The sequence below is a fragment of the Gouania willdenowi genome, chromosome 14, assembly GCF_900634775.1.
Source record: "Gouania willdenowi chromosome 14, fGouWil2.1, whole genome shotgun sequence".
NCBI classification, from domain to species: Eukaryota; Metazoa; Chordata; class Actinopteri; order Blenniiformes; family Gobiesocidae; genus Gouania; species Gouania willdenowi.
Window position 1 is genome coordinate 2809905 of NC_041057.1, and position 18363 is coordinate 2828267.

The 18363-nt window shown below is 37.1% G+C and overlaps 2 protein-coding genes across 5 annotated transcripts in view; one reads left to right on the top strand and one right to left on the bottom strand.

The window, feature by feature from the left end:
* Nucleotides 1-1222: 1222 nt before the first annotated feature.
* LOC114475997 (leucine-rich repeat neuronal protein 4) lies at nucleotides 1223-3588 on the top strand. The gene is made up of 2 exons (XM_028467232.1): nucleotides 1223-1310; nucleotides 2462-3588. The coding sequence occupies exon 2, from the start codon at nucleotides 2466-2468 to the stop codon at nucleotides 3168-3170; it is 705 nt and encodes a 234-aa protein (XP_028323033.1). The 5' UTR covers nucleotides 1223-1310; nucleotides 2462-2465; the 3' UTR covers nucleotides 3171-3588.
* A 10384-nt stretch (nucleotides 3589-13972) lies between these two features.
* Nucleotides 13973-18363, bottom strand: part of klhl13 (kelch-like family member 13) — a 58884-nt gene continuing 54493 nt past the window's right edge. For 3 of the 4 annotated variants that reach the window (XM_028466777.1, XM_028466778.1, XM_028466779.1), the window contains one exon: nucleotides 13974-14950. In XM_028466777.1, the coding sequence (XP_028322578.1) occupies nucleotides 14463-14950 (488 nt within the window). In that variant the 3' untranslated portion in view covers nucleotides 13974-14462. Of the gene's footprint in view, nucleotides 14951-18363 lie in introns of all 4 variants that reach the window. The other variant, XM_028466776.1, reaches the window with a different exon arrangement.

The following is an 18363-nucleotide window of genomic DNA, read 5'->3' on the forward strand; positions in this document are numbered from 1 at the left end:
CGGTGCATGTCTCCAGTGAGGTGTTAAAAATGTCTGTGAACACTGGAGACAGCTGATCAGCACAGTGCTTTAAGGTGGAAGGAGAGACAGAGTCTGGTCCACAAGCCTTATGGAGGTTTTGTCTCCTGAAAAGTCTATTTACATCTCTCTCTTTGATGGAGAAAGGTGTCTCTGTGGGAGGGGGGGAGGAGGGGGGGAAGATAGGGGAGAGAGCCTCTGGAAGCAGCTGTGGTGAGACTGTAGCTTTGATGTGGGGGGTGAAGGTGTTGGAGTGAGGCTGGTCAGAGGTGTGAGGGGGGTTGGAGTCAGGTCTGTCCCATTGTCTGTCAAATCTACAATAGAACTTATTCAGACTGTTGGCCAGGCAACAGACGTGTGAACTCCCAACAGCTGGATGTGAACCACAGCTGTGGCCTGAGGTCATTCATTCGTCAGCAGGACGTGCTGTTCAGTTCTTCTTCAGAGTCATATGAAAACCCTTTGACTGGAGTTTTCTTTCAGAATCTCTCATGTGTGACAGGGAGGATTCCACACCTTCTGTGGCTCACAGAGAAACACAAGAGCTCCTAATGAGTGAGAGTGATGCATGGTGTGACTCATTCACTGAGAAATACTCAATCCTGGATCATGGGTGCTACACTGGAGTGCACCGTCAGTGATACAGACGCTCGATGACGGACTCGTTTACACAAATACACAAAATTACAGAGAAAACACACAAGACGACGACAAATATACAGAAAAACAACACACATACTGACAGAAAAATACCTCAAATTACAGAAAAATACAAAAGAGAAGAGCAGAAATACACAAAATCACTCCAAAAACACACTAGACAACAACAAATATACAGAATTATATACAAAATAACAATAAAAATACACAAAAGGATCCCAAAAACACATGAAACAACAACACAAACACATAAAATGAGAGTGAACTACACATATGACAAAAAGACATGAGAGTGAAAGACACAAAATGACATCAAACACAAAAGTACAAAAATTGTAGAAGCACAAAAGGTCATAATGAGTGTGAGTGATGCATGGTGTGATTCATTCATCGAGAAATTCTTCACCCTGGACGGTCAGTGCTACAGACACTCATTGACAGACACAGACACAGACACATAGCTGAGCTGCTGAGACGTGAGGGAGGAGGAGGAGGAGGAGCTGGAGGAGGAGCTGGAGGACAGAAGAAGGAGGCGATTGTTCAGCAGGAGGAGTGTGATATAAGGAGGGGGTGAAGTGAGTAGGAGGAAAACTCACCCACAGACAGAGGATCAGGATCTCTGACACCTCCAGGTACGTTCTATGGTTCTCTATCTCACTCTGCACACACAGCGTTTATTATAATAATATATCAGTGATTCCTGAGGAGAACAGACGCTCTAAACACACCCATGAGGGCTGTGCAGGCACGTCGTTGTGCAACAGCGTGAGGAATGCTGAGATGGAGTAAAGTACCTCCAAAATAAAACTAATGAGGATTATCTAAAGCAGGCAGAGCACAACTAACTGTACACGTTAATAATTTACCAAAGCTGCAGTTTGTGGTTCTGTTAAAAAAAAGCTGAAATATTCTCAGACTTAAACTAGTTTTTATATCAGAGGATTAAACAGACTGCAACGCCTTTCACAATAAAAGCCCTGGATATACTGTAAAGCTCATGTTTACTAGTTCTGACAATGAATGTAAAATTAACAGTTATCACTGACTACCTAAAGTCCATATTCACATCGACAGTCGCACCCCCAGGAATGAGGAGGAGCAAATGAATGAGAACCGTTTGAACACTTAACAGAGATGATCATTAACACAGGAAAGATCAACAGGTCGCTATGTTTTTATTGTTGTTTTCAGTGTATTTTTGTATTTTTTTTTATTTATTTTGTGTATTTTTGTTGTCCTTTTGTATATTTTATTGAATTTTTTTATGTTTTTTGAATCATTCTGTTTCTTTGGTTGTCATTTTGTGTATTTTTGTTGTCATTTTCAGTATCTCATTGTGGTTTTATTTATGAGTTTGGAGTCATTTTGTGTATTATTGGTTTATTTAATGTCTTTGGATTTTTTGTAATTTGCTGAAATTGTTGTAAGTTTTTTTGAGTCATTTTGTGTTTTTTTTTGTATTTTTTCTTATTTATGTGTATTTCTATTGTCATTTAATTTTTTTTTTTTTTTGATGTAATGGGATTACTTTTGTGTATTTTTGTTAACATTTTCTGTATTTTTGTTATTTTGTGTATCTTATTGTAATTGTTTTATTGTTTTCGTTGTCATTTTGTGTATTTTTTTTTTGTCATTTCTGTTGTTTTTTGAAGTTATTTTGTGTTTAGACTTTTGGGGGCCGCACTAATTGAATCCATGGACCGCATGTGGCCCCCGTGCCACCAGTTTCCTATGTGATAGATGTGTGTGTAGCTGATTGTGTGTCTGTGTGTGTGATCTACAGTGCGATGGCTCCTCCTCCTGTGATGCTTTATCTGCTCCTCATGGTTTTCTGCTCCCTCTCTGGGTCTCACTCCTCCCCCACCGAGTCCTTCGGACTCCACGGGGCCCCCTCTGAGGACCCGGGGATTCCTCCTGTGGATTACTATGAAGGTGAGGACCCCACCTCTGGCCCCCCTAAGGTGGTGACCCTGTCCCCTGGTGGTCGTACGCTGCAGCGCTGCGACTACAGCCCCTGCCTGGAGGAGCAGCCCCCCTGTGAGGAGCTGGCTGCCTCCATGGGGTGCCTGTGCCCTGGGTTCACTCTGTACACTGTGGCCCCCCAGGCCCCTGACATCAAGTCTGTGTGGTGGAACGGGTCAGAGGTCGTCCTCAGATGGTGTGCTCCCTATTCTTTTGTGACAGCCTACGTGGTGACGGCGGGGGGGCAGGTGAGGCAGACGTTTGGCCCCCAGCAGAGGAGCGGGTCCCTGGGGGTCATGGAGGAGCAGACCCAGGTCTGTGTGCTGGCCCTGAACGAGGCGGGACGCAGCCAGGGCTCCTGTGCCACGTTCAGGCCCCCGGGCCGAGGCCTGCCTCTGACTGCTGGGCTGGTGGGGGGGGCACTGGGCCTCCTGGTGCTGGTGCTGCTGGGAGTTCTGCTGTGGAGACACAGGAAGCAGAGGAAACATGAGGTTAGCGTCACCGTGATGGACCGGACCGAGACTCTGTGAATGGACCCAGAACCAGTCCCACCATTAGGCTCCTCCTCCTCCAGTTCATTAACCGTCACATGATCCCAGTGACCCAAAGAACCTTCCACATCAGCGCTTATCACCACACAACTGAGCGTGTCCAATTAAAACTGCATTCCTGGAAAGTTTTTCCTTTTTTTAAAGAAAGCTGATGATCTAAAAACCAGACGCTGACGTTCTTTCATTCACAACAAGAGAAAAGAAGAGACGGAAAGTCACGCTTTTATTCACAAACACACACATTCATCAACAGAATGTCAGAAATAGCAAAACTGTGGGGAAACACTTGTTTTTATTTGGCTGTGTTTTTGTTATTTACATGTATTTCTGTTGATTTTTGTTCTTTTGTGTATCTTATTTTAATTTTCTAATGTTTTTCTTGTCATTTTGTGTATTTCTGGAGTCATTTTGTGTTTTGCGATTATTTTTGTTGTCATTTTGTGTATATTATTGCAGTTTTTTATGATTTTGGAGTCATTCTGTTTATTTTGTTGTAATTTTTGTACAATGTATTGAGTAATTTTTGTGTATTTTTGTTGTTATTTTGTGTTTTTGGAGGAATTTTTTGTCTTTTTGTTTTCATTTTGTATTTTTTTTTGTTATTTATGTGTATTTTTGTTGTTATTTTGTGTATATTTGTGATTTTTGTCAGTTTTGTGTGTGGACTTTGGGGTGCTACACAAATTTAAGGATGCTGACATTTTTTCATTCACAACGAGAGAGAAGAAGAGACAGAAAGTCAAGCTTTTATTCACATAAACACACATTCATCAACAGAATGTCAGAAATATCAAAACTGTTGGAAAAAATATACACAAAATATCTATTTATATATTTTCCTTTTTTGTCTAAAAAAAAGTTTAAAAAAAAAAGATTCATATGAGATCTTTATTCTCCTTTATATTCATTTAGATTTTTTTTTACTTGGGCTCAGTTCTAAAAAGCTACTTTTAATAGAAAATAATGCACTGAAATAATAAATCACAAACTACAATATTTATACAAGTTTTCTTTGTTTAAACTAACTTTTTTTGGAGTCAGTCAATTAATTTGATAATGGAGTAAAACACTATGTGCTGAATTATGTTAGCGTTATATTTATTATATTAGATTATATCATTTTAGCTTCAAATCTGATATTTTGTTTTCTTTCTAAATAACTGTTATATTTTCTGCAAAGGAAAGTGACTTCTCTCCGTTTTAACAATGGAAATGTATTTTTTTTTTTTTAAAGCAATGTGTGAATTTTTGAATCAATATATTATGGACTGTATTATTCGTCTCTCTGTGAGAGCTTGTGTAAAGTATTTATTAAACTGTGATTTCTTTGAATAAAAACAAAGTACTGTTTTATGTGTGTTTTTAAATCGCTCTGACAGTTAAAAGCTCTGATGGTCATTGGTCAAAACCCCATTTAATATGTTAATACAAACACAGGCGACTCCAGAACACAGTAAAAGACAAAAAAAGACACAAAACAGCAGAAATCGATGACCAAAATACACAAAAGTAACTCCAAAAACACACAAAACAACAACAAACAGACACAGAATGGGAAAGAAATACAAGAAATGACAGAAAAAAGACATAAATGACAATCAAAAATGCAATAGGACTCCAAAAATGTACCAAATGACAACAAAAACATTACATTAATTACTTTAAAAACAGAGAAAATGACAACAAATACACACTAAATGACAGAAAAATATACAAAATGACTGCTAAAATACACAAAATGAGAAAAATATATTTAAATCGACAATAAAAATATGCAAAATGACTCAAAAACACACAAATCAACAACAAATACACACAAAAGGAAATACAAATGTACAAAATTCCCACTAAAATACACAAAATGACAGAAAAATATACAAATTGACAATGTAAATATGCAAAATAAGTCAAAAACTCATCAAACAACAACAAATACACATGAAATGAAAAAATCTATTTACAAATTGACAATAAAAATATGCATTATGACTGAAAAACACACAAAACGACAACAAATACACACATAAACTCTTTGTTCTTTCTTGTATTAATGCTCTGATTGGTTATTATTCTAATGCTGACATGAATGTTGATCATGTGACCCTCAGATCAGATCCAATCTCATTTTGTGCTTCCTGCAGTGTTGAATGCTGGCTTTTAGGAAGTGGTGAACTCTTCATGTTTATACAGCTGCTGCATCCGCCGTTCATAGCATAGATATCTATAATAAAGGCTTTATTATATATATCTACAATAAAGCCTTTATTATAGATATATATATATACAATAAAGCCTTTATTATCGATATCTACAATAAAGGCTTTATTATAGATATCTACAATAAAGGCTTTATTATAGATATCTATAATAAAGGCTTTATTGTAGATATCTATAATAAAGGCTTTATTATAGATATCTACAATAAATGTCGTCATTTTTGTTGTTGTTTTTATATGTTTTTCTGTTATTTCTTAGTATTTTGTTGTCTTATAGTGTGTTTATGGAGTAATCTTGTGCATTTTTTTGTACTATAGTGTTTTTACAGGTATTCTTGTCAATTTGTATTGTCATGTTGTGTATTTCTACTGTTATTCTGTATATATTTCTGTCATTTTGTTGTCATAATATATTTTTTGAGTATTTTTGTATATTTTCCTGACATTTTGTAAAATATTCTGTCATGTTGTGTGTTTTTGGAGTTACTTTGGTGCAGTTTCTTGTTGGCTTGTGTGTTTTGCACTTCATTTTGTGCAATTTTGTTGTCATTTTGTGCAATTTTGCTGTTGTTTTGTAAATTTTTATGTAGTTTTTTTGTATTTTTCTTCTCATATTGTGTGATTTTGGAGTAACCCTGTGCATTTGTCCTATCATGATTTTGGACTTATTCTTGCGTATTTCTTTTGTCATTTTGTTTATTTTTGTTGTTGTGTATATTTTTCCATTATTTCTTAATATTTTGTTGTCACCAAGTATGTTTTTGGAGTAATCTTGTACATTTTTGTTGTCTTATTGTGCTTTTGAAGTTATTCTTCAGTATATTTGTTCTCATTTTGTGCATTTTGCTGTTGTTTTGTATATTTGTCTTCCATTTTGTGTGTTTTGGAGTCACGTTGTGTTTAATCCTTTAATCCTTCTATTGTTATTGTTCCTCCACACGCTGCTACAGTAAAGCCATCTTAGGTCTGTATTTGTGGGAAACAAACACACTTTATTTCAGATTGTGGTCCCTGTTAAACTGGGAGGAGGTCTTTTACAGGCCGGAGTGGGAGATGACACAGAAACATGAGGGTGTGTAACTTTGTGCACTTTTCAAAAACACTCTCCTACTGTAAATGCAGAACATGACTCAGCAAAAGGCCAGTGACTGGTTTTTGTGGCGACAGCTGAAAAGAACATCACGTACAGTCAGGATGGAAAACACATTTTAAATCAAACTGTTGTTCTGTGTGTGTGTGTGTGTGTGTGTGTGTGTGTGTGTGTGTGTGTGTGTGTGTGTGTGTGTGTGTGTGTGTGTCTGAACAGAGCAGAAAATGAAAGCAACGTTTGCTAAACTGTGAAGTTCTGACTGAGCAGCTTTTCATTAAAAAAAGCCTGAGGAAAAAGAAAAGAAAAGATGAAAAAGTATTTAGAAATTTCATCCTTGATTCTATCAGACAAATAATATATACAGTATATATATATAATCTAATAAATAAGAAAATAAGAAAATAAATAAATACATGATTAAATAAATATATAAATTATTAAAGACATATATATATATATGTACATACACATTATGCATTTTTCAATCATTTTGTGTATTTTTGTTGTCATAATGTATATTTTTAGAGAAGTTATGTGTATTTTTGCTATAATTTGATGTGTTTTTAGAGTAATTTTTGTTTTGTGTTCACTTTGGGGTCCGCACAGAATTAGACCGAGGGCCGCATGTGGCCCCCAGACCGCCAGTTCCCACCCTAATCCTAACCCTTATCTTTCTTTTTTTATCTATTATCTTATCTTGTATCTTTTCTTGTCTTATTTTACATATTATCTTATCTTATCTTATCATATATCATTTCTTAACTTTTACCTTATCTTAATACTGATCTCATCTTAAATCTTATCTTAACTCATATCTAATATTACATCTTATCTTTGTTCTTTTATCTATTATCTCATCTTATACAGTATTTTATCTTGTATTATTTTAGACATTATCTTATATCTTATTTAACTCTTATTTCATCTTAAATATTATCTTATATCTTAACTTTTATCTTAAATTTTATATCTTATCTTAACTCATATCTTGTCTTGTATTTGATCTTATCTTATACCTTATCTTGAAACTTATCTTTCATCTTATCTTAACTCATATCTGAATATGAACTCATATCTAATATTATATCTTATCTTTCTCTGTCCATCTGTGCTTCATCATCCTCGTCATCCTCACTGTGTGAGGGATGATCAATCAATCCCAGAGTGTGTGCGTCACTGAGCTGGTCAATCATTTCTCGTTTCCACTGAGTTCGTAGATGTGAGAAACACGTAGGTTCCTCTGTTTGTGTCATTTATACGACCAACGTTGGTCATCACGAGTGCATCCATCCAGCTGTAGTGAGCACGTGCAGAAAGATGGTTACACAAATAGTCACATGGGAAATAAATAGATTCACTGGATACGTCAGCATGGCCCTATTTATAACAACAATACTTTACTTTTACTTGATTTGTTTATTTGGAGAGGACAGTGCACATTAATGAACAACTGTTCAATACTTCATGTAAATGTACCAGATTTAGTCATGAGCTACTTTCCATCTGTAGTCCTCACACATTGAAGACATAAACACAATATAATATATACATTATTTACAACCAGCCCAAGCAAAAACTTTTATAAATGAATAATAATAATTGTTGTTATTGTTTAATTACAGATTAAAGTTATTGAGTTGTAACCAGTTGCTCCATTAAACGTCCCAGTTCAAGGTCATAGAACCAGTTTCCCTGAAGGCGTCTCATCTCATCTCATCCTGTTTATTCTCAGTTTGTCTCTGTGTAAATAAATACTGGATTAACTGATGCTGTGGGAGCATGGATGGATGAGCATGGATGGATGGATGGATGGATGGATGAGCCTGATGGATGAGCCTGGATAGATGATGGATGGATGGATGGATGGATGGATGGATGACCCTGGATAGATGAGCATGGATGGATGAGCCTGGATGGATGATGGATGGATGAGCTTAGATGGATGAGCCTGGATGGATGAGCATGGATGGATGAGCATGGATGGATGAGCCTGGATGGATGATGGATGGATGGATGACCCTGGATGGATGATGGATGGATGAATGATGGATGTATGATGTATGATGGATGGATGGATGGATGGATGGATGATGGATGGATGGATGACCCTGGATGGATGATGGATGGATGAGCCTGGATGGATGATGGATGAATGAGCGTGATGGATGAGCCTGGTTAGATGATGGATGGATGGATGACCCTGGATGGATGATGGATGGATGAATGATGGATGTATGATGTATGATGGATGGATGGATGGATGGATGGATGATGGATGGATGGATGACCCTGGATGGATGATGGATGTATGATAGATGATGGATGGATGGATGGATGGATGGATGGATGGATGGATGGATGAATGATGGATGTATGATGTATGATGGATGGATGGATGGATGGATGATGGATGGATGAGCCTGTTTAAACAGTGAAACCATGTGAGCTGTGTGTTGTTCTCCATGAGATCCACTAGAGGGCAGCATTGGATGAAGTAACATCAGCCTCAGGGAAGAAGATGATGAGGAGGAGCTGGAAATGAGTTTATTAGTTTTTATTTTTATTATATAAGTTTATTAGTTTATTAGTGTATTTATTATTTTATAATTGTATTAGTTTATTAGTTTAGTTATTATTTGACTAGTTTATTAGTTTATTAGTGGCTGGAATGATAAGAAGGAAAATGAGTTCAGTAACAGTTGGAAAGGAACGAACTGGATGGGGTGGTGGTGGTGATGGTGGTGGTGATGGGGATGGGGGTGGGGGTGGGGGTTCGTACCCTAATGATTCTGTTTTGATAATAACAATAATAAGGATTATATATATATCTTTTTAAATTGTAATTTTAACATTTCTATTTTCAAAATACATTTATAAAAAAACAGTATAATAATAAATACATATAATGTACTAATGTACATTTGTATATAATCACTGTAATTATGCAGCTCCTTTATAAAATAAAATAAAAAATGATGTTTGTTAGAGAATACAAACATTTAGACTGAGTTTATCTAATGAGGAGTTTTTATTTTAGTGTGAGCTGTAATTAATCCTCAGAGACACATTTTAATTATTAAAACACATGTTCCTGATGCTCATTACTCTAAGATTACATTAGAGAATTATTACAACAACAGTCGTCACAGATCAACGCACAGGTTAGAGTTTGGCCTTTTTTTGTTTTTGCTGAGTCATTTTTCATGTTTTTATTGTTGCTTAGCATGTTTGAGAAGCATTAAATTTGTAAATGTTGTCATTTTCTGTGTTTTTGGAGTCATTTTTATGTATTTTTTAATGTTTTCTATATTATTGGATCATTTTGTGACGCCACTGAAGCATAAAGTCAAATCTAGGGTTCAGTCGTGGGCAGATGTTGAACAAAATATTACCCCCACCACCCCCATCCCATCCCCATCCCCATCCCACCACCACCCCATCCCACCACCACCTCCTCCACCACCACCATCCCACCCCCATCCCATCCCCATCCTTAGGCAGGAACAAGCTGTGCAACAAGAAAAAGAATCAGGACAGTTTATTCACAACAAGGACTCGACCTTTGCTCATATTCATGAGGGAACGAGACGCCATGTTGGTCTGAGAGACGATCAAATAATACAAACATCAGAACCACTGGCTTTGTCTCAAATATATGTTTACACAATTATGTATTTCAGATTTTTCACTTGTGTAATTTGTGTCAATGACATTAATGAAAAACACGTGAAAATCTGAAAAAACATGTGAAAAATTGAAAAACTTGAAAATCTAAAAAAAAATTGTGAAATTCTAAAAAAACGTGAAAATCTAAAAACACGGGAAAATCTAAAAAAAAATTGTGAAATTCTAAAAAAACGTGAAAATCTAAAAACACGGGAAAATCTAAAAATGTGAAAATCAAAAAAAAATGTGAGAATCTAAAAAAAACATGGAAATCTTAAAAAAAACTTGAAAATCTAAAAAAAAAATAATATGGAAAACTTAAAAAAAACCAAAAACATGTCATCTTTTTGTGTATTTTTTCTGTCATTTTTTGTGTCTTTGGAGTCCATTTGAGTTTTTTCTATTGTTTTTAATATTTTCTCTCATTTTGTGTGTTTTTTTCAACTCCTTAATGTGTTTTTTTTTGTGCATTTTTGTCATCATTTTGTGTATCATTGCTATTGTTTTATGTATTTTTCTGTCATTTTGTGTGTTTTTGGAGTCCTCTGTTTGCGTTTACCTTGGGGGGCCTCATGTGGCCCCCTGGTTGCTAGTGTCCCATGTCTGATCTCATAGAACACGTCAGTAAAACACTTAAAAACATTAAATTAAACGCAAACAATGTCTGAAAGCAGGTCGTCGGTGCCTTTGTGCTTGTTTGCTTTTGTCCTTGATTTTCAACCTGCGGCGCTGTGATGGACGCATTCTTGGCTGCAAACCACATTATTGTAAACATTTTCACTTTAGGGGAAATAATTATTCACCCTGTGACGACCACGATGGATAGAGAGCCAAATATCAAGTAGGTGTGTAAAATGTAATGTCAAAATATTTCATAATCTGATAATTAAATCATCTTCAGCTGTAATCCTACTCATGATAACTTATTTTTATTATAAGTTATTTTGGTTACATTAACAGCTGAACATTCATCAGATCAGATGTTTGTGTATAAATAACATTAAATGCATTAAATCTCATTTTATTTCCACTTATTCAGCAGCTTTTGGTCGCTACACTTTGTTTATTCACATTTCATCCATTAAAATGATTAAAAGCGTCTCTTTTAAATAATGCAATGCTTCTGTGATGGAGGGACTCACAATAAACTGCTGCACTAAAGGAAAAAATAGCTTTTAGAATATTCACATTGTATTACTTTTCTTGGACAGATGCTGTGGGAACAAATGGCCGACGTGGGAAACGTGTAAAACTCTAAAGGACAAACTGGGCAACACGCAAAAGTAAATGTGAGAAATGACTCGGAAACGTACAAAGTGACTGAAGAATGCACAAAAGAAACCAACAAAAATACACAAAATGATTTAAAAATATACATACATACAAAAAGACAACAAAAATACACAAAAACTATTACAAAAATACAAAAACACAACATGGCAACAAAAAATTACTCACAAAACACACAAGACAACCATAAAAGAACACCAAATGAAATAAAAATAAGATAAAATGACTTCAACAAGAAACACACACTCAGAAAAAAAGATCAATAATCAATAATAATAATTAAAAAAAATTACCAGTACATAAGATAAAATGGTTTGCAAAAGTACCCAAAAAAAAAGACTCAAAATGACAAGTAAAATGCACAAAATTAATCAGAAAAAACACACAAGCAAAAAATAAAAGAAAATACAAATACACAAACTTGCTACACACTAAAGGACTGTAAATGACAATTGAGAAAGAATTTACAAAATGACCAGAGAAAGTCTCTAAAAAAAAAAAGGCATGAAAAAGTACACAAAATGAATAAATATTCAAAACAACAAAAATATTAAAAAAAAAAAAACACACAACTACAAAAATACACAAAATGACAAACACACTGAAACGCTTTGTTTTTTCCTGTTAATAGAACATGTATAAATACAAGATGAAAACAAATTCACAAAATGACTCAGAAAACACACAAGACAAAAATACACAAACTAAAATACATCCCACAATACGCAAAATGACAATAAAAATAGACAAAAATTATTACAAAAGCACAACATGGCAACAAAAAATTACTCGCAAAACACACGAGAACTAGAAAAACACGCAAAATGAAAGAAAGATAATAGAATATTAAAAAAACAACAAAAGAAAAACACAAAAAAATACTGGTACATAAAATGAGTTCTTAAAACAAAAGTAGAAAAAAAACACAAAATGACGAGATTAATGCACAAAATGAAATGAAAAATATACAAAAATAAATTAGAATAAAAAAACTGAAAAATACACGACTATTTATGACTCCAACAGAAAACTCAAAATGAGAAAAATAAATATAAAATGACATCAAAGGACACACAACAGAAGGACAAAAAACACAAACAAAAGACACAAAAACTTGACAAAATACACAAAATGACACAAATACACAATAAACTACTCAAACACACACAAAATGTGAAAATGACACAAAATTACTTGCAAAACATACACGACTATAAAAAAATACACAAAATGAAAACAAAAACAAACTCTTTGTAAGTTCCTGTGTTGATGCTCTGAATGGTCGTTATTCTAAATGTTGACATGAATGTTGATCATGTGACCCTCAGATCAGACACGATAATAAAAGTCATCATAATAAATGATGTCACTGTAATGAACGGGACAGAAACAAACCATGAGGATGAATATTAAAGTCCTTCATTCTAATGATTAGCCCAACCTTTAGTGGTCATTAATCATGTGCAGCAGACGTCCGACACCATCTGCTCCCATTAAAGCTTTAATGGTCCAAACCAGGTGAACAGGCTGTTTCCCACGGCTGGAGGTGACGGTGTGAGCACAGCATCAGGAGCTCATCCCTAACACAGCTCACATCCTGCCGAGGCCTAAGATTGATCAAAGAGACGAGGAAAGTGGGCGTGTCCTCAGAATAACCTGAATTACAGCCAACGTCTCAGATTAGCTTAGCGCTGAACGCAGGGAGAACATTTCACTGAAATCAACGATGACTGTAATCTCATTACGTAGTTCACTGCTAATTATTCACCACAGCAAACGTTCAACAGGTCCATCTGAACAGAACAGCTGAGTCATCTTAGTCACCCACATATTTAAAGCTGCTGAGACCATCATTATTCATCAGATAAAGACAAAGTTTAGACCTCAGAAGATCAAATAAATAATACAAAAAAAAAAGATGTAAAAGGTTGAAATTCCAACTCAACTATGTTTTGATCTCCACTGTAAAGCTCAGCCCATTGCATTATGGGATGTGGAGTCTCTTGGGAACACAAAAACTGAAGGTCACATGATCAACATTTAGAATAATGATCAACATTAACACGGGAAACAACAAAGTGTATTTTTGTCATCAGTTCTTTTGTGCATTTCTGAATAATTTTAGTTTTATTATATTATATTTTATATTATTTTGTGTATATTTGCGTTTTTGGAGTAATTTTATGTATTTTTGTTGTTTTTTTCGTGCAATTTCAAGTAATTTTGTATTTCATTTGAATAATATTGTGTATTTTTGCTGTTTTTCTGCATTTCTCCAACTATTTTGTGAAGACTTACTGAGAACAAACTAGAACACTGAAGAAACACAAGAAATCACAAAGTACAGAAAAGTTTTTACAGTTGTTTTTCTTTTCAATCACATGATCTTTAAGTTATTGATCTACAAGGCCGACACTGTGTCTTTATCTGATCAAAACGATCGTCTCCAGCAGCTTTAAGATTTAGATGAACGCTAAAAGTCAGTTAAGACAAAGACAACATTAAATTTCCAAAATCAGATTTATTAAATTTAAAAAACGCTTTTGTTAACAGTTTCATATCAATAGCAGGAGGAAAAAAACTGAGAGTCAGAGACAAAATGGGACCTGGGCCAAGCCCTGAGTGTAGAAACCAGCTAGCTCGTTTGACGCTATCGCTAGCCTGCGGCTAACCTGGCGTAGCCTAGCATAGAGAGTCAGTGTGGTTGTCCTAATCTTAAGGTGGAACACCCAAAGATGAGAAAAATGTTGTCGACATCAGGTAGAAAAGTTGATTTGCAAAGTCACTTTTCAAGACAAGGTAATTCCTGCCAAAAAATTACCCAGGATGCAACAGTAACATGTAATTAGGTCGCCAAACGCAGTCGGTACGAGGGTTTACTCGCTCGTCTCGGGGAGGGGGGGCGGGCGGTACTGATGTCGTCCAATGAGGAAGTGCAAACAATGTCTATACAGCGTGTTTGGGGTAAAAGGTCACATGGTACAAAACAGGCCACGCCCCCTGTAGTCGTCAAGGCGCCGATAGCGGCGACTCCCTGGACGGCGATCGCAGGATGTCATCAGGAGGGAAAACGGTGAGGGTGCACGCCCGGATCCCCCCGAGCGACTCGGGCAGGTCGAACACTTTGTTCCACTCGTCCTTTTCGGGGTCGTATTTCTGCACGATCTCCACCATGCAGCGATTGTTCCACGAGTACCCCCCCACCACGTAGATCTTGTTCTCGAACACGGCCACGCCCACGTCGCTCTGGCCGCGCAGCATGGCGGCGATGGGCGTCCACAGGTCCAGGGCGGGAGAGTAGTACTCGCAACTCAGCACGTCGTCGTAGTCGCTGGTTCCTCTGAAGTGGTTCCCCCCGATCACGTAGAGGCGGTCCCCCACCGTGCACATGCAGTGCAGGCCTCGCACCGTGGTCATGGGAGCTTTCTGAGTCCATTTGTCGGCGTCCGGGTCGAAGCACATCAACTCCTTCTGGAAAGTGTCGTGAGTGATTCCGCCTGCAGGAACCAATCAGAAAAGAGAAGAAATTAGACTCAGGAACTAAAGCTGCAGGAGACGATCGTTATTAATCAGATAAAGACACAATTAAGATTCAAAGATCGAATCAATAAACCAACGATCATTTACTCAAAGGTTGAAATTGTTGCTTAAGTTTGTTTCGATCTCCACTGTAAAGTTCACAGCATTGCATTATGGGATGTGAGGAGCTTTAGAGGAGCTGGCATGTCCACCAGAGAAGATGTATAGCAGATCATTTTATATTTTCTGAGAGAGTAGGTGGAGCTGTATTACTGCACCACATTTACCTTTCCTACGTAGTAAAGATGCAACAACGAATCGATGAAATTGACTATTAAAAACGTTGTGTGATTAATGTCACTAACCACGACGCAGAGCCGTTTGATTCACCTGCAGAGCTTTGTGTGTGCACGCGCATGAGCGTTTGTGTACTCGCGTTTGTGCGTAGTCGTGTTTGTACGTACTCGTGTATGTTGGTATTCGCAAGAGCGTTTGTGCGTTTGCGCGTGTGTCTACGTGCATGGGCCTTTGTGTGTCTACGCGCATGGGCCTTTGTGTGTCTACGCGCATGGGCCTTTGTGTGTGCACGCGCATGGGCGTTTGTGTGTCTACGCGCATGGGCCTTTGTGTGTCTACGCGCATGGGCCTTTGTGTGTCTACGCGCATGGGCCTTTGTGTGTCTACGCGCATGGGCCTTTGTGTGTGCACGCGCATGGGCCTTTGTGTGTGCACGCGCATGGGCCTTTGTGTGTGCACGCGCATGGGCCTTTGTGTGTGCACGCGCATGGGCCTTTGTGTGTGCACGCGCATGGGCCTTTGTGTGTGCACGCGCATGGGCCTTTGTGTGTGCACGCGCATGGGCCTTTGTGTGTGCACGCGCATGGGCCTTTGTGTGTGCACGCGCATGGGCCTTTGTGTGTGCACGCGCATGGGCCTTTGTGTGTGCACGCGCATGGGCCTTTGTGTGTGCGCACGCGCATGGGCCTTTGTGTGTGCACGCGCATGGGCCTTTGTGTGTGCACGCGCATGGGCCTTTGTGTGTGCACGCGCATGGGCGTTTGTGTGTGTACGCGCATGGGCGTTTGTGTGTGTACGCGCATGGGCGTTTGTGCGCACGTGCGTGAGCGTGTGTACGCGCAAGCGTGTGTATTGATCCATTTAAGTCGATTTTCCCAATATCAATTCATAAAATCCTAAAATGAATCATTTAATCCACTTGTGTCAAACTCATGGCCTGGGGGCAAAAATCTGGCCCTTTGAAGTGAAAAATGATAAAGAAAACATGAATCATTGTGTAAATTAAACTCAACATTCCTGGTGCTTATATCGCACAACTGCAGCCATTGTTAACGTTAAACTCTGAGGAAAAGTTAAAGATTTTGTAACAATTTAGTTTTTTCCCCCAAACTATTGCATAATATTTCCCTTAATTCAATAGAAAATGATTACAAAATGTAGAAAATATAAAGTGAAGACCCTGTTTGGTCTGATATTGGTGATACTAGGACACAATAATGTAGAAATTACTCGTTTTCCAGCATAAAATCTGTGGCTCACTTGAGATCAAACTGATCTGTATTTGACACCTTTGATTTAATCTATAACTGTCGTGATGTCATTGGCTGCTTGATGCTAATGCTAACGACACATGCTACAAACATCTACAAACATGGACGCACAAAGCTGAGGCAAAGTGGGGGGAAAAAAAAAAACAAAAAAAAAACAGGACATGTCTACAGGGAAGGCTTAAAATAGAGGAACACAATCCCAGCATGCATTTGGGTATAAGTCAGCCCTCCCCTTTCCCCCCCACTTAGGGCAAAATGACTAGAAGGAGCTGCAGAACGCATTTCGTTCAGCTGTGGTGACTCAGAATGTGTGAGGCTGCAGATCGTGAGACGATGGCGCTCAAAGAAAGGCTGAAGATCCATTTCACTCATCAAGAAGTCCATTAACAAGTGTGTTATTAAAAGCTGTACACGAGGAGTCAAAGTGGGCTCCTTGTAATTACTCTCCAGGGGCTCGGCTCATACTTCGAATCACTTTAGACGCTTCGGTCTCTCTGATTATTACTCAGTGTCCTGTTGACAGAGGTCCATCAGTGAGAGAGAAAAGCTTTCACCAATGGTGCAGGAAAATGTGGAATAAGTAAAGTATAGGAGGAAGAATGACATTTAACACTGACGTTACGATGATTTGCTCATTTACTTTACTCTTTGGCTAAAGCTGACAACGTTAGCAGGGGCGCATTCGTCAGTTTTAAAAGGGAGTCGTTTCTTCCCGCTGTCGCTGATACTTGTTCACGTGGATTTGTTGGGTTTTTTTCTTATGAATGTTATATTTTGACAGTGCTTCCAGATGGCTATTGTTGGGATTTGCGCAATATACAGTAAATAAAGCTGAATTTTATTTAATTTAACTCAAAAAGAAACGAGTCTGTGGACCACAACGTAGAGCCTATGATTGTCTATGATCGCAGAAAACGGGCAGAAAATAATATAATCACTTCCTGAAAAATATATATACTGTATACTTTTATATAAAAAAAAAAAAAAAAAAAAAAAAAAAAATCAAGCAGGAAATGTAATCACTCAATTTGTTTTTTGTTTTTTTTTTAACTTTTCATTTATAATTTTTTAAATAAACATTTACATGGCAACAGTATTGAACATATTGTCAGTATCAACAAAGATCAAAAGAACCACATATATATGTATATATTAGGGATGTAACGATTCACTCAACTCCCGATACGATTCGATTCACGATTCTGGGTTCACGATACGATTTTCTCACGATTTATTTTACAATATGGGAATGTTGACAAATGACTGAAAAATATTCCTTTATTTTTTTGGGGAAAATACTGTACTATTTTCCTTTTATTTTTCATTGTCAAAAGAATCCCTTGATAAACTATTCAAAATGATGCAATTTAACTAAAAATAAATCTTGAATGAAATAAATAAAGGAATAATACAAATGAAGAAGCCTATTAATTTAAATTCTGGTTCTATAATAAACAATAGTTCTTTTTCTTTTTAAAAGTGCAACTGAAAATGTATTTTGTGCCTTAACGATTGGACTTTAAAAAAAAAAAAAAAAAAAAAAAGTAATTTTACTGTATTTACGTCAGATATTTGTTTAGACCAGCAGAGGGCGCTGGTAACCCAGTAGTCGGTTGGCATGCAGTTATTCCACCAGTGAAGAAGAGAAGCTATGCTAGCAGACAGAGTTAATAGAAAGACATGACTTTTACAGATATTCACGTAATATTACAGATATACTTTTGGTGCTAAAGGAGTAAAGAATTATTTATGAGCATGTTTAACAGTAAATGGCGGCCAGAAAGAAAATAGTAGCAGATTCCACCCGTCACGTCCGCTTCTGG

What these genes read in the sequence shown, in the direction of transcription:
- LOC114475997 (XM_028467232.1), top strand. Translation starts at nt 2,466, where the DNA reads ATGGCTCCTCCTCCTGTGATGCTTTATCTGCTCCTCATGGTTTTCTGC.